At 37.3% G+C, this 25,817-nt stretch overlaps 1 protein-coding gene across 5 annotated transcripts in view; it reads right to left on the reverse strand.

The window, feature by feature from the left end:
• The window catches only part of MEF2A (myocyte enhancer factor 2A), a 212,260-nt gene that overhangs the window by 68,462 nt on the left and 117,981 nt on the right, over positions 1 to 25,817 (reverse strand). For 4 of the 5 annotated variants that reach the window (XM_023553063.2, XM_064267059.1, XM_064267060.1 and 1 more), the window contains one exon: positions 11,747 to 11,950. In XM_023553063.2, the coding sequence (XP_023408831.1) occupies positions 11,747 to 11,950 (204 nt within the window). Of the gene's footprint in view, positions 1 to 5,051; positions 5,188 to 5,921; positions 5,994 to 6,088; positions 6,211 to 6,930; positions 9,785 to 11,746; positions 11,951 to 25,817 lie in introns of those variants that run through there. The other variant, XM_023553065.2, reaches the window with a different exon arrangement.

A 25,817-nucleotide genomic window follows, 5' to 3' on the forward strand; every position in this document is an offset into this window, starting at 1 on the left:
GTTTCTGCTGTTTTGTTTATTGTACTTGGTCATCTTTGAATGTACAAGAGTTGACTGGTTTATGGGAGGGGGTAGGAATGTGATCTAAACCATTACAATCAGAATTAATCTTAGGATTTTGCTGGGAATCCTGGGACATAATTTATCTCTGATCCTTTAGATGTGCATTTAACAATATGCTAGCTACCATTAAGGAACACGTGTTAATTAAAAAAATTTTTAGTTCCTTAGTTACACTAGCCACATAACAAGTGCTCAAATGTTAAGGACAGATAGAAAACATTTCCCTCGCCACAGAAAGTTCTATGGGATAGTGCTGCTTTAGATGATACCGTGCAGAAGGAATGCCTAAAGCTGGCACCGCCATTTTATCAATAGGAAGAAGCCAGTCCAAGAACAAAGCTGATGCATGGGGGAAGGCAGAGGGCTGGAGCCCACCTCAACAAAGCCTAATCTCTACCACACTGCTAGGTTTTTTTGTTATATAACAAATGGACAAAGCAAAAGCCCTTTTTAAAAAAGTTTCAGCAAGGTCTTCTGTTGCTTGCAACCATAAACAACGTAACAAATATGGTATATAGTTTTCAAATGCTTTCACATACATTATTTTAATGGATTCTCAAAACCCACAAGGTTTAATACTGTTCTCTCTATTAAACACTGAGCTTAGTACCTGGCGTACAGTAGGCACTCAATATACAGCTAGTTAATATAAGCAGAATACTAACTAAAGATATTTACTCTGAATCACTAATTAGTGAAATATTAAACAACAGAATTTGAGAGTAAATATCAAACACCTTTCGTAAACTGCTTGAACACCAAACTAAAATTGGGTTACTGAATGTAACATACAAAATTTTCACATCTCAAAGTAACTGTTAAAAACTTAATTCAACTGTAAACATGTGGAAAACAGAAATAAAAACATTTTAATTATAAAACATTATGGTATAATCCTATATAAACATTAGCGGCATTAAAAAAAAAAGTGATTTTTTTTTTTTTTTACCTGTACAAATACTAGTTGTTATTTCTGAGTTCTTTTTTCAGAACACAAATATTTTTGAGGTTTTCAAAATAAATTCTAGAAATAAAAACTCAAGCACAGAAATTACAAGATAACCTGTTATTTGAAAGGAAAATTTCTATAAAAATAAAGCATGGCAGAAAAATGCTCTCCATTGAATTACAAGAGCAAAATTCCAATACACATAACCGAGTTTTTGTTTATTCTCTAAGGCTTAATCAAGCATACAACTTATTTACCAAGGTTTAAAAATTACTATTTCCCAAACAACATTAAAGGTTTATCTTCTGGTGTCTTACTGGTAATGAATTAAAATGAGAACTATAAGAAACATTTTTTGATTAAGGAATTATAATCACAGATCAATGTGGCTAAACATATAATGGTATTATTTATAGAATACCCTTAGTACACACAAGTATCAAAACACATATTAAAAGTTGTGAGTCAACCAACAAAACAAAAACCTGGAAAATTAAAAGGCCTGTTTACTCTTCCAAAATACAGAAGTCCACACTACTACCATTTGGCATTTTTTACAGGTACAGTGCTGACTGCATAATTCTAAATTAAAAAAGTTATACCTAATCCATGCCAAGAAGATACCTCTCTTTCTTTAGACTCTAGCTCCCTAAATAGAATGTCTAAAAACTGAGTCACAAAAATAACTCAAAATAACCATGAACACCATACAGCAACCTCCTTGATTTTAAACTGTGTCTGAATTGCCAGGTTTCAAAAAAACTACAAGTCTGCATTAGCCACTTTTTCAAAAAGTAACAGGTATATCATTTAGATTATTTTCAAAAACAATAGGGAAGAACTCAAGTCAAATACAGACTTCACTTCATGAGTATACTGTGAACACTGATAAACGTGTTAAGTATCCAGTATCTTGTGCTCTAAATGAGCTGCTACTTCTAATAGGAGTATAATATCTATATGCTAAAGTATTACTATATGGTGGGAGACATCAAAATCTTGGGATTTTAAGTATCTTGACTCTACACTGAAGTGTATCCAACAAAGGAACTTCTGCAGGAAAATAATAAAAAGTCTTTTACTCTCAGTTTTCTTTTATGTATGTATTTAGTAAATGTAAAGGGGGAATATAAATTCTACTTTGCTTGAAGTATGTATTTATACTTGAGGACATATTTAAAATGAAATAGAATGTAAGACACCTCTGTGAAGTCTTAATATACAGCACAAATATATAAGCAATGAAAACACCATATATAAAAATCTTCAGCTAGTTTTGCCCATCTCAGTGAATGGCACTTCTGTTAATTCGATGGCTCAAGCAAAAACCTAGGAATCACCCCTGAGCCTTCTCGTCCCTTATACATGACATCCAAACCATCTGCAAGCCTTATCAACCCACCTATATATTTATTTTTTATCACAGGACTTACCACTATCTAAAGTTTTTATGCTTTTTTTAAAAAATTATTTTTCTCCCTCTACAACAATATGATCTTGAAAGCACGGTCCTCAACTTTCTTGGTCTCTGCTTGACCCCTAGGTCCCAGAACAGTCAGTGCTCAATAATATTTATTGAACAAATGAAACAGAGGAATAAGATGAGAGAATAAGAATGGCATTTTTTATTTGCTCAAAAACTTAAAAGTTTTTCTTCCCTTAGTTCCACCAGTCTGAGTTGCTTTAAACATATTTTATAACATTTTTTTGTGGCTATTACTTTATGTTGTACTTATTTTTGAAGATTACTTGTTTTGCTGAATAACCACTGAAAGATTTAATATAGCAGAATACATTATCCGAACCATATATAACTACGCTGCTTATTTATAAGTTAACTAATTTTCCTAGAGCCATCTTTATTTTCCAAGTGTCCACAATTCCTTTCAAATAATTTTAGATGGCTTAATTTAATTCATGCTCTGATTAAAAAGCACAGATATAATTTTATCTTCCGACTTCAGCATGTGGGCAAGACTGGCTCTGGACTATAACCAGTTAAGGTGCTGTACAGAACAGCCCTAGAAAAAAGAACCACATCATGCTCATTTTCACTATGTTTTTTAGCTTTAATTTCATAAGCCTATTTACCTATGAACCCTAAATGATTCATTCCTAAGAAACTGCTAGTTTGTTATGTTTAAGAAGGATATTCGTTTCCTAAAAATTCCCATTCTCTCTCTTACACACACAAAAGCAGGAAATGAGGGAAGGAGGCAGGAAGGAGGGCAAAAATAATAGTGGTAAGGTCTACTAATAATATTTCTTATTAAGATACAAACCCAACCCAAACCCAGTGCCGTCGAGTCGATTCCAACTCATAGCGACCCTCTAGGACAGAGTAGAACTGCCCCATAGAGTTTCCAAGGAGCGCCTGGCAGATTCGATCTGCTGACCCTTTGGTTAGTAGCCGTGGCACTTATTAAGATACAAGGACAACTGGGGGAAAAAAAAAATAAAAACACGTAGATGGCTGTTTTCACCATTCTGATTTACAAAAATATAAATAAAAATGTTACTGTTCAAGTGTACCTACAAACGACAAAAAAGCAGGTAATGATTTTTCCTTCTTTCTGTAAATGCATTTCTAAATAATTTTCTATTTTAATATAACATTAAACATTTTAAAACCAATATATTTTAAAACTAATTTTTGAATTAACTCATACTGAAAAGCAAAAGCTTCCCTCTGTTAAAAATTCCAAAAAGAAAACAACAACAAAAAATAAAATAAAATAAAAAATCCAAAAAGACCTGAAGGATCAAAATGGGCCAACACATCACTTTGTTAGGAACAAGGCAGAAACATGGCCAATTATCACTACATCCCCAAAGGAGCCCTCGTGGCGCAATGGTTAAGTGCTCAGCTGCTAACCAAAAGGTTAACGGTTGGACCCACAAGCCACTCCTCAGGAGAAAGACGTGGCAGCCTTGGAAACCCTAGGGCACAGTTCTACTCTGGCCTGTAAGGTCACAATGAGTCGGAATCAACTTGGCAGCAACAGGTTTTCTTTTTTTTTTAATCACTATATTCTGTGTCCAGCACAATGTCTGGTACATAATTCAATAAATATCAGTCCAATAAACACAACAACGTAGAAATAATGCACTATATTCAATGTTTTTACCCTTTTTCTCCTTCCTTATCTTCAACCCCTATTAGGGAAAAATAAGTTATGACGCAGTTCTAGCACAATTTATAGCTTGGGAAATGCAAGATGCTCAGTGAAATCCAGGTGGCTGCTCTACCGAACTACTTCAACGGTTATACAAACCTTCAGGACAAAGTCCAAAGGCCTTCTATAAGCTCTTCCCGATCTGGTTTACTCCTCAGATTTTAGCTATTTCTATTCCTCATACTGTACTGCAGCTATACTTAACTGATTTCAACCCCACAAAATAAATATACTGTGTCTAAGTCCTTAATTCCACATAAGCTTCTCTCTTCATCTCCAACGTCTTTTTTCTACCCCATTTCCCTCTTCAACCCTATCCCTTAAAGGACTCTGGTGATGGTGTCACCTCTCTGACCTCCCAATCCTCTCTTGAACCCTCCTTCTCCCACTGCTCAAAAATTTGACCAATGCATCAAAAACATTCCAGAGCAAAAAGAACAATTTATCTGATGGTAAGATCTAGAACTTTAATTCAATCTCTGACAACACAGGGCACATGAGTATTGGTCAATAATCACAAGAAATATATTACAAAAACGTGAATTGTATTACCAGGTGACATATGCAGATCAATCCCCTGCCATGAACTCTTATTTATATATCAACAACATCAATCTCTAACAGACAAATCTAAACTCACAATGAAACACATACATGCACTTAATAGATGCAGCATATCTCCTTATAAAAAGCACATAAATGAAAACCAGTAATTGTATGATAAATAATACTCAAATCTATAGCAAAATAAAAATAGTAGCACTCAAATTGCAAGAGCTACGGTGACTGCTGTGTGAAGTGATGGCGCGGCATGTGACAGGTGGGACGAGGGAGAGGAGGGCCGTGAGGATTGTGTGCCTCACCCTGTGAGTCATCATCCTGCTGCTTCAGGCTCTGTTAGGAACAAAAGAGCAGGGCAGGGGGCTGGAGGTGGAGGGAAGCTTTGTCTTGTCTTCAGAGGTCTCATTTTTTCCCTTTCCCTGCTGCTCCACTGCAGCTCTGTAAAACATTAGGCAAGCCTCTTAAAAAACACTCCCTGTCTGGTTCCATTCCTCATCTGTAAAATGGGGAGAATAAAACTGACTGGCTCACAAAGCCTCTTTGAGGGTGTTATAACACTGTCAGAAAACCTAGGCATAACCACGCCTCCAATTCTGTAAGGCCAGCACTAGATGATCTCAGGAGACAAAAGTCATTCGGCTTCCTTTTCTGCACAACTGAGGAAGAGGATTTCATCTTCCACCCATCCTCACCATACCCTCTAATACACATTCAGAGAAGCTCCTATTAGCATACAGAATCAGTTTGAAAAGCAACCTCATAGAAATTTTTTCCCTCGTTTGCAATTCACACCAATACTATTTTGAATACTAATTTACATTCTATTTTGAATTTGTGCTAGCTAACAGCTTAAAATTATTTCAGGGGATATTCTTGGAGATATATTTAAAAAGCTGATGACCAATGCCAAGACAGTGCATGTCACTTGAAGCTTCTGGTCTACCACTGCACTTAGGACAAGTTAATCCAATTTAATACATGAATGTTTAGGCCTCACTGCAGAAACTCCTGATTCAGTAAGGTCTAGGGTGAGACATTTCTAGAATTTGCACTTCTAGCAAGTTCCCTGGTGATGCTGATGCCACCTACCTGAGGAGGGCACTTTGAGAACTACTAATTGTAAAAGGGTGATCCCGGCATGACCACTTTTACTACCAGCTGTTTTTACTTACTAGTTCACAGATGCATCTTATATTGGTCCCATATCTTCCTATCTTTAAGATACTGATTATTTCCAAATTCCTCTGTAATTTGAAAGCAGGCAAGGATTATTAAAGACTTGAAAAAGCAGATTTTCTCTTCCTTCATCACGGATATTATAAAATATAACTTTACAAACCTTATAGCACAATATTAGAAATTTTCCATCATTTTTACTTAATTCTATTATAATATCTTTAGCTTCTTTTCTGTAGCTCTGAACCTTCAGCTGTCATCCATTTTCGACCTCAATTTCCTCAACTATGAAATGGAGACAATAAAAAGGATTCAATAAAATACAAATAGAAGCCCTTGGAAGACTATAAGGCCATAAATCCAAAAACACCAAACCCAGTGCCACTGAGTCGATTCCGACTCATAGCGACCCTACAGGACAGAGTAGAACTGCCCCATAGTTTCCAAGGAGCACCTGGCGGATTTGAACTGCAGACCCTTTGGTTAGCAGCCATAGCACTTTAACCACTACACCACCAGGGTTTCCATAAGGACATATTAGGTACTTAATAAATGTCACCTATTATTCTTACTGGAAACCCTGGTGGCGTAGTGGTTAAGTGCTATGGCTGCTAACCAAAAGGTCTGTAGTTCGAATCCATCAGGTGCTCGTTGGAAACTCTATGGGACAATTCTACCCTGTCCTGTAGGGTTGCCATGAGTTGGAATTTGACTTGACGTCAATGGTTTTTATTTTAAAATTCTTATTGCTATTATCCTAATATTCTGTTCATTATTGAGAAAAACTTACATCTGCTATATATTACACATCATTGGTATATATGTAATATTTATTTACGGTGAAAAGTTCTAGAGCTCCACTGGACTCAGTATACTGGGGAGTCAAGGGGAAGGAATAAGTGTCAAATACTCAGGTTCTAATCCCAGTTCTGCCATTAAATTGCTACATGACTCTGGGCAAGTCACTTAACCTGAGTCTCAATTTCTACTTCTGAAAAAGCTTACCTTAGATGTGAAGATCAAATGAGAAAATATAAGTAGAATTTTTTTTTTAAGTACTGTAGTATTCCTGTGGTAAAGAAAATGCCTCCATTTGGGAATAGTTCACAAGATCAATTCAACAAGAGAGATCAATGACCATGGCTCCTATATTTACACCCTTAATGATAATACAATGATCTGAATCTCCACACAAGCCATTTACAGCATATTCTCCAATGCCTCCAAGTCACGGCTACTTAAAATTATGAGTGCAGAAATATTTAACATTCCTGCAAAGTGAAGAATAAAAAATGTGGATACAAAAGCAATGCCAGGCTTTTATGATGTAGCAGCTGCTAAAATCCTAATTTCATGCCTTTTAGCATAATTTTCATTTTGATGCAAAACCCCAATGCTTCTAGGCTCTTAGTATGAATTTTAATGGCAACTGCCTGGATTGGTGATTTTCAACTCTATTTTCTGACACATCAAATTTTCTTACAGAATTTCATTATACAGTTCACAAGTTTTTAGATCTTAATTTATTAAAAAGAAAATCTAGGGGTTGTAACATTTTCTTCGTACATTTAAATTACTACTTACGTAGAACCAAACAAAAGTCTGCCACCTATTTTTCTATCAATGCTTAAGAACATGAAAAGGTACAATGTATGCCTTTGATGACATTCTTAGCAGAAAGTCTCCTAATGAAATACATGAAATGAAGTAGTAAAACTCCCTTCACGTTAAGACACATTCCTAAAAAACTGTGTATAAACATTTTAAAACAAGATGTCATGTAAACACACCAGGGACAGTCTCCATTTCAAAGAAATCCAGTTAAGAAGTCTCTAATAAAACTCACTCCAATGATGACTCCCTAATTTACTGATGCCCTAAGTTTCCATTTTCATGTACTCAGCTTTTTTAAGTAGGAAGTACAGACAGCCTACAAACACTGCAGATTTCTACTTAAAATAGGTAAATGCTGTTGGTTAAAAAAAAAGTTATAAAGAAATAATTTCTAAATTTTTATCAACTCTGATCAAAATCTTAAAAATTGATTACAATTTAAGTTAAATTTTTAGGAAACTTGTTTAAAAACATGGGTAATAAGACACAGGGAATAGCAAAGATAAAATAATACCCCATAGATTGCTTTCTAATATCTGTGGTTAAATAAAATTGAAAGGTATATAATGTGAGCACTATGTCTATCTCTTTTTATTTATAAACACAATATTCAAATACAAACTACTTTTAACATGCTATATTACTTTTGGAAACCCTGGTGGCATAGTGGGTAAGTGCTACGGCTGCTAACCAAGAGGCTGGCAGTTCAAATCCGCCAGTTTCCTTGGAAACTCTATGGGGGCAGTTCTACTCTGTCCTATAGGGTTGCTATGAGTTGGAATCGACTCGACGGCAGTGGGTTTTATATTACTTTTATTGTACCCCGAGAAAGCATACTACATCTAACCCTACAGACATAATACATGTGTGTCCTTACGCTGTGGATAATGCAGGTGTGGTTGGTTAACAGCAGAGTGCACCATCCTCTTCCTCCTCACCTTACATCCCATAAGAGTTTACGTGTAAGATACAATAGAACAGAAATTTATCTACAGAGTACTCCATTTTAATATGAGAGAAAGTAAAATCCCACTGATTTTAAATACTAAAATATATGCGATAGGAGATAGGTAAACTCAGATTCGAACAAAAAAAAACTCAGGTTAGGGGCCTTATAAAAGCTGTTCACCAAGTTTTCAGAGATTCACTATTTATTAGTCATATTACATAAAGAAACATCTAACGTAGATCACTTACAGCAGTTTATGCCTCGGTTTACTCTGGATATGCTCAGCCACATGAGATGGCTAAAGAACCTAGAACCTTATCACTGACTTGTTGGAAGTTTATAGATACAACATTGGCAATTGGTAAACATGTATCTCGGTGGTTTACAAAACTATGGGTAGAAAGAACAATTTTGTGTCATGAATTAGAAATCTCGGGTACTACCACCACCTCAGAGTCCACTGCACACAGGAGGCCCTCAAATTATTTCTGTCAAATGAACAAACGGATATCAAAGAATTTGCTTCCAATTATCACAATCGTTAGAATTTTAAATTACATAAAAAGGAAAAAATACTTGTAATAGTATTTTTAAAATATCCTTAAATAATATTTGTAAAGCAATTATAAAGTGGCTGGTCCCTAGGAAGCTCTATAAAAAATACTGGTCACTGGTGTTATCCTGTAAACTTAGCTCTGGTTCACAATGGCCCTTGCAGATACATCAGTCTAGGCCACTACCACCACTGGCAAGAGGAACTCAAACATGTATGCGCTAGTAGTGAGGAGCTCAAGCATAACGATTGTAAGGATGGCACAGGACCGGGCAGTGTTTCGTTCTGGTGTGCATAGGGTCGCTATGAGTAGGAATCGACTCGACGGCACCTAACAACAACAACAACAAGTAGAGAGGATACAGCTGCTTCATCATCATGCATGAAAGAAAGCATATCTTACAAGTGTAACAACCACTGTCTTACAATAAAGGCCGACTGAGCAATTGACTCGACGGCACTGGGTTTTTGGGAGTAAGACTTTAACATACAAGAATGGTGAATTAAGCCTTATAATTTATCCTACCATTAATTCCTTATAATCTCATGTGTCTTCTATCTATTGGATTTATATAACTCAAAATTTCATAAGAAATATTGGTAAGATTCATGTTAGCTTATATCTAAGAAATGCCATTAAAAAGAAAGTATCAAAACCTCAATTGATAACTAAACTGCAAAAATTTCCTTCATACTGAAGCAGACTGTAATACAGGAGACTGCTAAAAATTGTTTGGGATTTATTCTTACACTTGGATTGCTGCCCACAACAGCGGTGAAGACTGAGGTATTCTGAAAATGTTGTGAAGGTTAAATCAGACTATATTCTTCACATTCTCTAAGGAAGCAAGCTTTAGGCTGGGCGAAGGACCCTCAATTTCCAGGGCCAAGAACAACAACTGCTGCAATGAAAGAGCACAGTAGTTAGGGTTCAGGAGGTGGCTGCCTTCTACCATGAAACTAGTTAGAACCTACTTGTTGACATTATTAAAGTCAACTCGATGTCCTTGTTTGACTTAATGCTGTGGAACTTTTGGTAAAACAAATTTTTAAAACAAGATGCTATTTTGAACACAGAGGGATATCCTCCACCTCAAAGAAACCAATTATGAAGTCTCTTATATAGCTTACCTAAGGGCAATCCTCTAATTTACAAAATTATAATACAAAACTTATTTGTAATATGTAACAGAGAAAGAGTCTACTATATAGTTCATACGGCACATACATGATAAAATATACATAAATGCCAAATAATATGATAAAACTGTTTTAAAATGACATATATACAACTGCTTTAAGAGGTTTGGCTTAAGACGTAACAGCCATGTAGTTTAACAGACGTGATCAACAAAAGTAAAGTAAAAAGCTGCATATACATTTCAGGATGGGACCCCAGTGGGGGCCCCTTAAACAGAAGTGCAGGCAGGTCAAGCAGCAGGAGTGAGTCTTAGCTGTCATTACGCTAATTTGTTATATCTTTTATTTCGCATTTGAAACAATTGATAAATTGCAAAAAAGTAACAAAATTACTGAGCAAAATTCCAACCAACACAACTTTTCTTTAATATAAATAAGAATTTTTTATAGCAACAACCTAAATCAACAGCTGTCCAAAAAGGAATGGCTAAGGCACAGTGATATGGGTGGCATTTAAAATGCATTCTGAGAGCTATAACCATAATCTGCAGGGAAAAATAGATTAGATTCCTACACAATAAAATAAAGTTTCTCTTTTTCTGTTTTAAATTAAAACAATTATTAGAAGTAAAATCTAGATTAGAGCTTCACTTGTCTTTAATAGTTAATTCTGCATCATCTCCACATGGTTTCAGCACATTCTACAAGGAAATGCCTCATTTATTCAAATAAGTTTTCCAACGTTACAAAATTGAGCCAAAGTAACCTCTCACGAGTAATGGAAAATATCCCCTTTCCGAAGAAAAATGAAGCTAAATCTCTAAATATAAACAAGAAGGGCAAAAAAGTAAATGTGAAGCTAATTTAAAATGCTATTAGAAACATACATGGGAAAGGTATCTTTTATAATATTTTGCAGCAGAAATTAAATACAAGTTATAATCGGTTCCCCTTTTCGAAGGTTTTGTTTTAAAACAAAATTTTCAAATAGATAAAAAAAATCCTAAAAAAATTGCTTTTCTTTATTTTCACATCATCAGTTGGCCAAACTATGAGAGATACATAATGGGCGGCAGATTAAGAAAAAGAAAACGAGGATACCCTCCTCCCCCATATAAAGCACTATTAACAAAATAGAAACATGATTTATATCTTTTCCTCCATTTTATTAGTGTTTAAAGTTGTGGGTCATCACTGACGTAATAAGATGACTAAGACATACTAAAATTGTAACTTTGTACTAACCTAAAGTGTTCTAATTCCTCACAATATTAATTTAAAAACTCATAGAAAGTAATCATAGAGGAAATGTTAGATTACACCAGTGTATACAGTAAACCAAGCGATTAATTTTGTTTGAATAAATAAGAAATGTTTTTAAGTGGGTCATTATATAGCAATAATTAGGATCCTTCTTTTAAGAAATAATTCCCCTCCAAAAATTAAAAAAATCTTTAACTGATTTACTATTTATCGGACATAAAAAGCAATCTGACAGCTAAGGTTATGAAACAGAAGACTTAAGTATTATTTGCAATTTAGGCATTACTAGATAGATGGGTTACCTCAACAATATCCGAGTTGGTTCTGCTTTCATGAGGTTCGTTATATTCTGTGTACTTGAGAAGAACTTTGTCCATATCAGTGCTGGCATACTGAAACAGTTTGTTAGAGCTGTTGAAAATGATGAGTGCTATTTCACAGTCACAGAGCACACTAAGTTCATAGGCTTTCTTCATTAATCCAAACTTTCTCTTTGTAAATGTGACCTAGGCAAAAAAAAGTGTTTTCATTAAAAACATGAATACTTGAATACAGCCTACCTGAAGATTAGTCTATTTTTAATACAGAGCCAGACTCCAGAAAAAGGAAAAGGTTCTAGCAGCCTCCCCTCTCCCAGCTTGCCACTAGACTACAGTCCTACACGTACCTTGTATATCCAAGGGCTCTGACAGAGCCGCCTCCTGAGGAGGCATTCCCTACCCTTGGCTGCCACTCCACTGCAGAAGGCAAAGAACTGCAGAAGGAAAAGTTGTCTGGTGGCCCCTTGTCAGTCAGCTTAAAACTGTTACCCATCAGAAACCCAAGTCCTACCCCAGACCTTAATCCCTGAACAGCTGCATATATCTACTCATCTACCTCATACTTGTCTCTTCCCTCCCAAACCTTTCTGTTGTACCCATGAGGTTCACTGTCTAGGACCAGCAAATTCCCACGTCCTCAAATTCTTCTTTGAATACTTCTTTCGCAAACTGAAACATGCTACCTGAAGTCCTCTCAAATGGAGACCAATTTTTCTTTGTTTTTAAATATTACATCCCCCATACTTCAAGGCCCTAGAAGATACATTCTTTTTACTTCCTATTCCCTCTTCCAAACTATTTTTCCTTCCTTCCCCTTCAAAAACTCTAGTTCTTCTGGAGCTCATTCCAGGAAATTATACCACCTGATAACCTGCCTTGTGGTCACTCTCCCTCAGGCACTGGTAAGTATCACTTGACTGCTTTTCTTTCTAGTGCTATTCCTATCTTTGTTCTTCGTGACTTCGGCACCAGTGTACAAAAGAGAATCAGTGCAATATCCTGGGCTTCTCAGTTCCTTGATCTCCCGGCCTCCAGTGATCGTTATCTTCGCCTCATGCTAGTCACCCACTCCTACCGTCATGCCTTTAACTCTGCCATCACCTGTAATTACAGTCTCCAAAATCTTGGCTTCATGTCTTCCACCCTTTCACTGTCTCCCGCCCAGGGCTCCCATTCTGCGTTATCTCTCCAGTTCCACCTTTTCACTGTCTCCCGCCGAGTGCTCCCATTCTGCGTTATCTCTCCAGTTCCACCTTTTCACTGTCTCCCGCCCAGTGCTCCCATTCTGTGTTATCTCTCCGGTTCTACCCTTTCACTGTCTCCTGCCCAGTGCTCCCATTCTGCGTTATCTCTCCAGTTCCACCTTTTCACTGTCTCCCGCCCAGTGCTCCCATTCTGCGTTATCTCTCCGGTTCCACCCTTTCACTATCTCCCACCCAGTGCTCCCATTCTGCGTTATCTTTCCGGTTCTACCCTTTCACTGTCTCCTGCCCGGTGCTCCCATTCTGTCCTCTCTCCGGTTCTACCCTTTCACTATCCCCCGCCCAGTTCTCCCACTCTGCGTTATCTCTCCGGTAGTTCTTTCACCTTATCAGATCCCCTAATCCTCTTACCTCACTGCTTTGTCATTATCTATTCTCACCTCCGTCCTTTCTTCTCTGGATTCCATGGTCTGTCACTATCTCCTGTCCAGTGCTCCCATTCTGTGTTACCTCTCCAGTAATTCTTTCACCTTATCAGATCCCCCAATCCTCGTACCTCACCACTTTGTCATTATCTATTCTCACGTCCGTCCTTTCTTCTCTGGATTCCATGGTCTGTCGCTATCTTCACAATTAACTCCTTTGCCCTTCTTGCACTATCAAACTTGACTGGCATAGCGTCAACCAGGGAACAGGTCCCCTATACTTACATCCGGTTATCCCTCTATGTTTAGGGAAATAGCTGAAAATTGCTGGAAATGTGTGTACACACGTGTGCACAAGCACACAAACAATGTCTCCAAATTCCTAACAACAATCTCAAATACAAAATCCTCCCTGGCAGTCATACCTTCCACCCTCGTTTGTTTCATTCACCAAGCGATTTCCCACCTTCTCTCCCTCAGCTCCACTTCCCACTGATAACCTTGTCTCAAATCACTAAGAAAACAGAAAGAGGAACTACCTCATCTTTCCATCACCAAATCTATCAGCTGAACTGCTTCATTTGTACTTTACCACTCTCCCTTCCTGCTATTATTATTGATATCTCTGTTTCTATCTCTTTTTCCTTTCGCTTTTCAAAAGTTTCGCTCTATCCCCCATCATGGCTTCCTTCTTCTCAACAAGATCAAAAACCATCAGCACATAAAACATGCTCTAGCATCTCCCCTGACTCCACACTGCCCCTCCAGTTACCACCTGTTCTTTGTTCTACTTCAAAGTAAAAATGTTTGAATGAATCATCTATAATTTTTATCTCCACTTCCTTACCTCCTATTGTCTCCTCAACCCAATGAAAGTAGATTTCCAGTCCCCATATTCTACTAAGGCTGCTCCTGTCAAGAACATCAGTGACCTGTAATTTACATGGTGGAAATCAATGGCCACTTTCTAGTTCTTATCTTACTGTTATTTAAGCAGCATCTGAAAAAAGTTGACTATATTTCTCATTCTTCAAATACGTTCTTTTCCAGGTATTTATGTCCTGGCTTTCCTCCTACTTCAGTGGCTGCTTTCTCTCAGTCATACTGCTACCACCTCTCCCTCTGCTCAGCCTCTAAATGCTGAAGTGCCCTGGGCCTTTAGTTGGACTTGGGTTCCCTTCTCCTCTTTATCCTCACAGTCCTTGCCATGTGGCTGCATTCAGCTTCATGGTTATAAAAGCACCAAATGTGCTCTTTCAACGGTCTTCTCCATTTAAGCAAATGGCACCACCATCCTTCCAAACAACAAAAGCAAAACGAAACAGAATCTAAGAATTATCCTCCATCCCTCTTATCCCAATAATCTACTGTAACCAATCTATCAGCAAACCGTGTCAACTCTAAAGCATCTCTCCAAGCTATCCACTTCTTTCTAGCTACACCATCACTAACCTACACTAGCTTACATCATCTCTCATAAATATTATTGATATACCTACCTTACCAGATTCCTGCTCCACCTATTGCACCTTACAGTGTATCTGCCACAGACCTGCCAGAGTGGTATTTTTTAAAACAGATCATATTGTTCAGGTGGGAGATTCAGGTTTTTCATTTTACTGAAAGTAATATTCAAACTTATTCTGCCTGTCTCACAAAAATAGATGATGTGGCCTTAACCTCCCCATATGGCCTTATTTTCCATTACTCTCCCCTATGCCCACTAAGCCACACTAGCATGTAAATGTGTGTTTTCCTTGCACTAGATAACTCCCACCTTAGGAACCCTGCACCAGCTACTCCCTCTCTGTAGAATGCTCTTCCCACAAGATCTTCCTAATGGTTCCTTCTCTCACCCTTTCAAAATAAACCTCTGACCATTATTTAATCTTTTCTTAAAAGTCCTTACAAATGTACGAACATATGACTTTATACACGTACCCTGCTGTACCCATGGATTCTGCATCCACGAGTTTAACCAACTGTGGATCGAAAATATTCAAGAAAAAAAGAAGAAAGTTCCAAAAAGCAAGCTTTGGAATTTGCCGCACACTGAGCACTACGCTGAATCTATGTGAATGAAAAGATGTGTAGGCAGACCCTGCTGTAGCCTCCCTCCATTTCACAGATCCTCAGTCCCTCTCAAGCTCTCACTGGAGCATTTTCACATCGCGTCTTGTCACTATCCCCAAACAATACAGCAACTATTTTCATAGCATTTATACTGTATTAGATATTACAAATAATCTAGAGATGATTTAAAGTATACATGAGGATATGCTTAGGTTATATGCACATACTAAGCCATTTTATATAAGGGACGTGAGCATCCTTGGATTTTGGTATCTGCAGGGGGTCCTGGAACCAATCCCCTGTGGATGCCAACGGACAATTGTATAGATATATGGAATTCTGTGAGAGTTTTACAAAAATGGGACTCTATCAATACTCTTTATTTTACTTATTTAATCACAGCTAATGGATATGTCTCCAAGTCAACTCGTATAGCTGTAAAGTACCCTTTAAAACAGATTAATAATATTTTCATATAAGTATTATTTTTAATCTCTGGTAGTTTAATAGGTATAAAATAACATTTCATTACTTCTTTAATATGCATTTCCCTAACCAGCACAGATAGGACATTTTCTTACATGTTTTCAATTGGATTTTGTGTTCTCTAAACTGCCAATTCAATGTATCTTTTAATTATCTCCCTATTATGTAATTTGTCTTTTACTTGTCAATTTAGTACACAGTGTACTTTGTACACTACAAATATATTAACCATGCTTTATAAATACTCCAAATTTCTCATTTATATATTAACTTTGTTTATTTGGTGTTTTTATCATTAAAAATTTTTTTACTGACTGCAATACTGGTTTTCAGAATCCTGGCATTCCATTATACCATGCTATTTTAAAACACTGAAATCTGAATAATTTATGTCTAAAAGTCACCTAAACATACTTGCTGCATTAAAAATTTGAATTTAACAAAGATGAATATGTTTAGAAGATGTTTTCTATACTCCTAAAACCCAAGAAGAAGAAAATGACGACAACAAAACACATTTATTGCAAAAATAATCTTAGTCAAAGACTTCCAATATAAGTGAAATATGAACATGACAGCAGTGAAATTGACCCAGGTAATGTTGCTTTAGAATACACATTAAATGTGGTTGAAAAAATTCTTTAAAACAAAACTATAGCTCAACTTTGGTAAAGGGGAAGACAGTACCCAATACTGGGGAAGCCAGTACAACTTGTACAAGGCCAACTTCATGGAAGCGCCATAGACACATCCAAGCTCCCTGAGGAATTGCTGGGCTGAGAGTTGTGGGGACCATCGTCTCAGGAAATATCTAGCTCAACTGACATAACAGAGTTTATAAAGAAAATGGTCTACAATCTACTTTGGTGAGTAGCATCTGGGGTCTTAAAAGCCTGTAAGCAGCCATCTAGGATACTCTACTGGTCTCACCCCTTCAGGAACAAGGAAGAATGAAGAAAACTAAAGATACATGGGAAAGATTACTCCAAAGGACTAACGGACCACCTCTACCACAGCTTCCACCAGACTGAGTCCAGTACAACTAGATGGTGCCCAGCTACCACCATTGACTGCTCTGACAGGGATCAGAACAGAGGGCCCCAGACAGAGCTGGAGAAAAATGTAGAACAAAATTCTAACTCAGTAAGAAAGACCAGACTTGCTGGCCTGACAGAGACTGGAGAAACCCTGAGAGTACGGTCCCCAGACACCCTTTCAGCTCAGTAATGAAGTCATTCCCTTCAGCCAAAGACTGGACAGGCCCATGAAACAAAACCACACTGAAGGGGCACACCAGCCCCGGGGCAAGGACTAGAAGGCAGGAGGGGACAGATAAGCTGATAATAGGGAGCTCAAGGTCTGGAGAAGGGAGAGTGTAGACATGTTGTGGGGTTGTTAACCAATGTCATAAAATAGTATGTGTAATGAGGAGCTAGTTTGTTCTGTAAACCTTCATCTAAAGAATGATAAAGAAAAAACAAAGATTAAAAAAGAAAAACAACATAGAGTTCACTATCATTAAGAGTACATCCCTGCCGTTCTTCCCAAAAGAAACTTAAATCAAAATTTTTTCTTCAAAGTTATCTATCAGAAACAGTTGGAACTGCCAACTAAGACACCCTTTCTGACCTGGAATGGAAGCCACTCCCAGAGACCATCTTTCAGCCAAACAATAAAAAAAAAAAAAACAATAGATCCATAAAATAAACAATAATACCCAAGAGGAACACATTCCTTAGAACAATGAATTATATGAGATCAAAAGAACAACATCTGCCCAAAAACAAAGATGAGAAGGCAGGAAGGGACAGAAAACCAAGACAAAAGGAAACGAGAAACCAGGGTGGAAATGGAGAGAGTGCTGACACATTGTGGTAAATACAACCAACGTCATGGAACACTTTATATACAAACTACTGAACACCTAAAGTACAATAAAAAAAATAATAAGAAAAAGTTACAAAAAGAAAAAAGAGTTGGAGATGAAGGAAGGGGCTGCTAGACGAAGGGACTTAGCTTATAACAATCTCCCTATTCCTCCAATTTAATTAAAGTCAGAAAGAATCTTTTCAGCAACCAGAAAAATCTGCACAGAAATACACTTATACTTCAATGATGACACCAAAGACATAATACTGAAAACTACAAACTTAGTATCTCACTCTTAAGCTGTGTTAATTAAACATCCTTCATTTTATCTATAGCACTTTGTCTATTTTTGAATAGTAATACTTAACTTCATATTCTTATAAATTTGTTTTTGTCTTCTTAATTTATTTTGAAATAATTTCAAACTCACAGAAAAGTTGCAAAAATTAGTACAAAAGTTTCCATATATCCTTCAAAGAAACTCCCCAAATGTTAACATTTTACCACTTCTGCACTAGCATTCTCTCTAAATAAACACATATGCATTTGAAAAATTTTTTCTGAGCCATGTGGATTAAGTTGCAGGCACAAGGTCTCTTTGCCCCCAAATACTTCCCCAAAACAAAGTACAATGATCCAAATCGAAAACCAATATGAACGCAGCACTATTATGTAAGCTATAAACCTTATTTAAACTTCTTTTTTTTTTCCTCTGGTGCAGGATACAATCCAGGATCACACAGTGCATTTAATTTCATCTCTTTTAATCCTAAACACTCCTTTAGTTTTGTCTTTCAGAACCTTAGCACTTTTGTAGAATATAGGCTATCTGTGTTTTAGTGTATCCCTAAATTCAGCTTTGTCTGATGTTCCTTCCTGATTACATTCAGATGGCACACTTTTGACAGGAATACCTTACAAGTAATGCCGTGTCCTCGATATATCACATGAGGATCCACGAGACATCTGTTGTCTATTACTAGTGGCACCATTAACTTGACTCTCAGTGGTTCGGCAATTACGTAATTACGTAATTTGGCAGTAATGTAATAATGTAATCTGGCAGTTATCTAATGATTAAGTCATTTTCCATTTTGTGATCTGATGTGGTCATCCTCCATCTTCCCATAATGCCAATTTTAGCATAACAACCTGGTCTTTGGAACCTAACCAAGTAGGTAAGTTAAGTGAGGAGTGGCTATAAGTTGAAAGAAGCTGGGATTCTGTTGAGTTTTCTCAGTGCTCCATCCTTAGCACCTAAAACAGTTGAATGCAACTTTTTTTTTTTTTTGGTAAATGCTGTCAAGTCAATTCTGAATCATGGCGACCTCCTGTGTCAGAATAGAACTGCGCTCCATAGGGTTTTCAATGGGTGATTTTTCGGAACAGATGGTCAGGCCTTGCTTCCAAGGCACTTTTGAGTAAAACTGTATCTACAACTTTTTGGTTAGCAGGAGAGCACTTGAACCATTAGCACTACCCAAGGATGCTGCAACACACTTAAAAAACAAACAAACAAAAAACAATTGTCATGAAGTCAATTCCAACTCATGGCAACACCATGTGTTTCAAAGTAGAAGTGCACGCCATAAGGTTTTCAAAGGCTGTGGATTGAACAGTCAACCTTTCAGTTCCATATTCCAACCAAGATTTTTTTAAAAACCTCTCCTTAATAATAATTAATAATCTATGCTAAAATACTGAATATTTTCTCCCTAAGGTCAAGAATAGGACAAGGATGCTCACTAGCTCCATTTTTACGCAACATTTTACTGGAGGTTCTAGCCAAGACAGTAAGACAAGATAATTAAATAAAATTAAAAAGATTAAAAAAAAATATCTGTCACTATTCACAGACTGCTGAATGCAGTGTCAACGTATAAAAAAAAATGAACTATCCTTTTACATACTGGCAACAAACATATAGGAAGTAACTTTTCTTTAAAAAGAAATACCACTAAAAATAAAAACCAAATACCTAGGAATAAGTCTAACAAAAAATGCACAAGACCTATACATTGAAAACAATCAAAGATTATGGAGAGAATTAATGAAAACCAACAGAAGGCAAACATATTCATGGTTTATAAGACTTAATATTATAAAAATATCAGTTCTCTCTAAATAGATCAATACTTCCAAACGGGAGAAAAAAAAAATCTAAATGCTGTAAGTTTTGTTTTATTTTTTGGTGTGGGTATGTGTGAAAATCGACACCTAGTTTCACGTGGAAAGGAAAAGGGGTAAGAATAGCCAGGCAGTGCTGCAGAAACATGTGCTGGAGAATTCATACTATGATATACCAAACGATAATTAGTTAACAAATGGGTGAGGACATACAGCCAGAGAAAAGGAACAAAATAGAGAGTACAAACACTGTCCCACACATATATGGTTACCTGATTCATGATGCAGGTGACACTGTAGTGCAGCCGGGAAAGGATGCTATGGCCCTATAGGACAGAGGAGAACTGCCCCATAGAGTTTCCAAGGAGCACCTGGCAGATTTGCACTGCTGACCCTTTGGTTAGCAGCCGTAGCACTTAACCACTACACCACCTAGGTTTCCTGTGCTGGGTCAAGTGAATTTCTAACTGGAAAATAACAAATCTTAACCCCTAAACCCCAAATCATACACAAAAATAAACTCCAAATGGATTATGAATCTAAAACACGGGAGGCGAAACACTAGCACTTTTACAACAGTATCTGCATGACCTTTCAGTGGGTAATAATTTCTTAAACAATACTAATAGCATTAGCTTTAAAGGTGCGGGGGCGGGGGGCCTGGTAAATTGGACAACACTGAAATGTTGTTGCTGTCGTCAGGTGCTGTGAACTCCATTCTGACTCACAGCGACCCTATGTAAAACAGAATAAAACACTATCTGGTCCTGAGCCATCCTCACAGTCATTGCTATGTTCAAGCCCACTGTTGCAGCCACTGTGTTGGCCATTTCATCCAGAGTCTTCCTCTCTTTCACTGACCCTCCACCTTACCAAGCACCATGTCCTTCTCCAGGGACTGGTCTCTCCTGATGACATGTCCGAAGCACGAAAGATGAAGTTTCAACATCCTCACTTCTAAGGAGCATTCTGGCTGTGCTTCTTCCAAGGCAGACTTGTTGGTTCTTCTGGCAGTCCATGGTATATTCAATATTCCTCAACAACACCACCATCCAAAGGCATCAATTCTTCAGTCTTCCTTATTCACTGTCCAGCTTTTGCATGCATATGAGGCGAATGAAAATACCACGGCTTGGGTCAAATGCACCTTAGTCCCGACCAACCGTGACATCTTTGCTTTTAACACTTTAATGAGGTCTTTTACAGCAGATTTTCCCAACGTAATACATCATTTGATTTCTTGACTTCTGCTTCCATGGGTGTTGATTGTGGATCCATGTAAAACGAAATCCTTGAGAACTTCAATCTTTTCTTCATTGATCATGACGTTGCTTATTGATCCAGTTGTAAGAATTTTGGTTTTCTTTATGTTGAGGTGTAATTCATACTGAAGGCTGTGGTCTTTTATATTCCTCAGTAAGTACTTCAAGTTCTCTTTACTTTCAGCAAGCAAGGCTGTGTCATCTGCATATCACAGGTTGTTAATGAGTCTTCCTTCAATCATATAGTTCAACTACTCAGATTATTTGCTCAAATAATACAGACTGAATTAATATGATGAAAGGATATACCCCTGACACTCCTTCTCCAGGGCCTGGTCCCTCCTGACAACATGTCCAAAGTACGTAAGATGAAGTCTTGCCATCCTCGCTTCTGAGGAGCATTTTAAGCCATCCAGTATCCCCTTGTTCTCTTTGAAACACTGCCTCTTGGTTGACACACGTGCGCAATTAACTGTTCTGGAATTCCCATTCTTTGCAAAGTTATCCATAATTTGTTATGATCCACACAGTTGAATGCCTTTGCACAGTCAATGAAACACAGGTAAACAACTTTCTGGTAGTCTCTGCTTTCAGCCAAGACCCATCTGACATTAGTAATGATAATCCTTGTTCCATGTCTGCCTCTGAGTCTGGCTTAAATTTCTGGCAGTTCCCTCTATGTACTGTTGAAACCATTTTAAAATTATCTTTAGCATATTTTTACTTGCATATGATACTAGTAATATTGTTCAACAATTTCTGCATTCTGTTGGATCACCTTTCTTTGGAATGGGTACAAATATGGATCTCTTCCAGTCAGTTAGCCAGGTAACTGTTTTCCAAATTTCTTGGCACAGACGAGTGAGAGCTTCCAATGTCGCATCCATTTGTTGAAACATCTACATTGGTATTCCGTCAATTCCTGGAACCTCATTTTTCACCAATGCCTTCAGAGCATCTTGGACTTTTTCCTTCATTACCATCAGCTCTTGATCGTATGTTACCGCCTGAAATAGTAAAACATCAACTGATTCTTTTTGGTACAGTGATTCAGTGTATTCCTTCCATCTCCTTTTGATGCTTCCTCCGTCACTCAATTTTTTGCCCATATTATCCTTCAATATTGCAACTTGTGGTGAATTTTTTCTTCAGGTCTTTCAGCTTGAGAAATGTTGAGCATGTTCTTTCCTTTTGATTTTTCTAACTCTAGGTCTCTGCACATTTCATTATTTTATTTTGTCTTCTTGAGCCACCCTTTGAAATTTTATATTCAGCTCTTTTACTTCATTTCTTCCATTTGCTTTAGCTACCTGACATCCAAGAGTAAGTTTCAGAGTCTCTTCTGACATCAATTTTGGTCTTTTTTTTCTGTAATCTTAACGACTTTTTGCTTTCTTCATGTATGATGTCCCTGATGTCATCCCACAACTCGTCTGTCAGTTTGTCATACTGTGGTGGCTGGTGTATTGTTGTGATGCTGGAAGCTATGCCACCAGGTCACCCATGAAGGACAGGTTTCAGCAGAGCTTCCAGACTAAGACCAACTGGAAGAAGGAAATGGTGATCTACTTCTGAAAAAACTGGCAAGTGAAAAATCTTAAGGATAGCAACAGAATATCGTATGACATAATGCCAGAGGATGAGTCCCTCTGGCTGGACGGCACTGAAAATGCAACTGGGGAAGAGCTGCCTCCTAAAAGTAGAGTCAACTTTAATGATGTGGATGGAGAAAAGCTTCCTTGATCTTCATTTGCTGATATGCCATGATGCAAAATGAGAATAAACAGCTGCAAACATCCATTAATAATCAGAATGTGAAACGTGCAAAGTATGAATCAAGGAAAATTGGAAGCTGTCAAAAATGAAATGGAATGCTTGAAGATCGGTATCCTAGGCATTAGTGAGCTGAAATGGACTGGTATTGACCATTTTGAATGGGACAATATGGTCTACTATGCCAGAATGACAAATTGAAGAGGAACAGTGTCAAATTCACCATCCTAAAGAACATTTCAAGATCTACCCTGAAATGCTACACTGCCAGTGACAGGATAATAGCCATATGCCTACAAGGAAGACAAGTTAATATAACTACATTATTCAAATTTATGCACCAACCACTAATGCCAAAGATGGAGAATGTGAAGATTTTTACCAACTTCTGAAATCTGAAATCGATCGAACATGCAATCAAGATGCATTGATAATTACTCATGACTGGAATGTGAAAGCTGGAAACAAAGAAGAAGGACTGGTTGTTGGATAATACGGCCTTACTGATAGAAATGACTCCAGAGATCGCATGACAGAATTTTGCAAGACCAAGGACTTATTCATTGGAAATACCTTTTTTCCACAACATAAATAGCAACTGTACATGTGGACCTTGCCGGATGAAATACACAGGAATCAAACTGACTACAAAACTAGAAAACAACCCAAATGTCCATGTATAATAAAAAAATAACATGTAAATAAAATGTAGTATATTCATTCACACAATGGAAGAATATATACATAAATGAAAATGAACAAAATGTATTTACATTCAACAACAACATAACTAATTTCACAAAATAATGCTGAGCAAAGAACACATGCTATTCACATAAAATCCAACAGACATAATTAATCTAGTGTTAGAAGTTAGGTTAGTGACTTCCTTGGAACAGGAGGGTAATGACTGGGAGACAGTACAAAGAGTGCTTCTGGGGTACAGGCATGTTCTGTTTCCTGACATAAGTGCTGGTTACATGCCCATGTTCTTTTTGTAAAAGTTCACTGAGCCAAACACTTAGGATTTGTGCATTTTTTTAATGTTATACTTAAATAGAAAATTTACTTTAAAAAAGTGTATTAGACCAAGGACAATGTTTCGCCAGAAGCTTCTAAGTGGCTTACTCATAAAAAAGTTCCCGTGCAAAATAATGAAAATAATACTAGTTTTTGTTAATAATAATAATACTACATTAAGACAGTCTTATAGAAATTTAGTAACTGTGCCTTTGCTAAAAGGCTAAAAATTTAAAATGTACATTTCATCAGAAGAAGTATCATTGGCCAGAGAGAAATAAGATAATGAAGAACACTGAAAATTACCCTGAGGGACTGAATTCCTAGGCTGAGGGCTATGGGGAGCATGGTCTCGGAGATCATCTAGCTCAAATGGCATAACACAGTTTATGAAGAAAATCTACATTCTAATTTGGTGAGTAGTGTCAGGGGTCTTAAAAGCCTGTGAGTGTCCATCTAAGATAATCCGGTAGTCTCATCCCTTCAGGAACAAGGAAGAATGAAGAAAACTAAAGATTCAAGGGAAAGATTAGTCCAAAGGACTAATGGACCACAACTACCACGGTGTCCACTAAACAGTACAAATAGATGATGTCCAGCTACTACCACTGACTGCTCTGAGAGGGATCACAATAGAGGGTGCCAGACAGAGCTGGGGAAAAATGTAGAAACAATATTCTAACACAAAAAAAAGCAAGACTTACGGGTCTGACAGAGACTAGAGAAACCTCGAGAGTACGGCCCCTGGACAGCCTTTCAGCTCAGTAATGAAGTCACTCCTACGGTCCACCCTTCAGCCAGAGCAGGCAGGCCCATAAAGCAAAACGAGACTAAATAGGCACACCAGCCCAGGGGCAATGACTAGATGGCAGGAGAGGACAGAAAAGCTGGTAATAGGAAACCCAAGGTCGAGAAGGGAGAGTGTTGACACGTCGTGGGGTTGTTAACCAACGTCATAAAACAGTATGTGTACTGTTTAATGAGAAGCTAGTTTGTTCTGTAAACCTTCATCTAAAGTACAATTAAAACAAAACAAAATAAAAATTAGCTCATTTGTGGAACAATTTCTTTCTTGGTTTGTTAGTATCCTAGCATATTTCTCACAAATTTCTGTAAGAATTCTAATTTAAATAATAAAATTGAGCCTGTTTTTTGCAACAATTCAATAAAGTATCACTGGGTATTTGCACACAGAGTGTGGGGGGGGGCGAATGGGAGGCTGCTTCTTAAATATTCAAAATATTGTTAAATCTTTGCTAATATCTCAAGAACCTTACTGCCAGATTACTACAGAAGCTCTTCAAATATGTAATAATAATACATAATGACCACAAAGAAGACTGAGTAATTATTCTCATTAATCAAGGTCAGTAGCTTCAAGTACATAGTCACTGTTACTCAAACCACCTCCCTGCACATTATGCAAATAGTGATCACACACAACATTTGTTTGGTTGTTGTTACTTCTTTTCCGGGTCTTATCAATTCATCTCAGGTCAGGGGTCAATAAACTTTTCCTGTAAAGAGCCAGATAGTAAACATTTTAGGCTTCGCAGGCCACATGTGGTCTCTGTTGCGTTTTCTTCTGAGTTTTATTTACTCATTGGTTGGGTTTTTTTTTTTTAACAATCCCCCAAAATATATAGAGCCTTACTTTGCAGACCTTACAAAAACTAGCTGTGGTCTAGATTTGACCTACAGGTCATAATTTGCTAGCCTCTGTCTTAGGCTATCAATTTCTGAAGGAAAAGAACCACAACACGATCAGTTAGTATATTATAGCACAAAGCAAAGTTCTATCTAGACATTTAAAACA

This window comes from Loxodonta africana, chromosome 13 (genome assembly GCF_030014295.1).
Source record: "Loxodonta africana isolate mLoxAfr1 chromosome 13, mLoxAfr1.hap2, whole genome shotgun sequence".
Classification (NCBI taxonomy): Eukaryota; Metazoa; Chordata; class Mammalia; order Proboscidea; family Elephantidae; genus Loxodonta; species Loxodonta africana.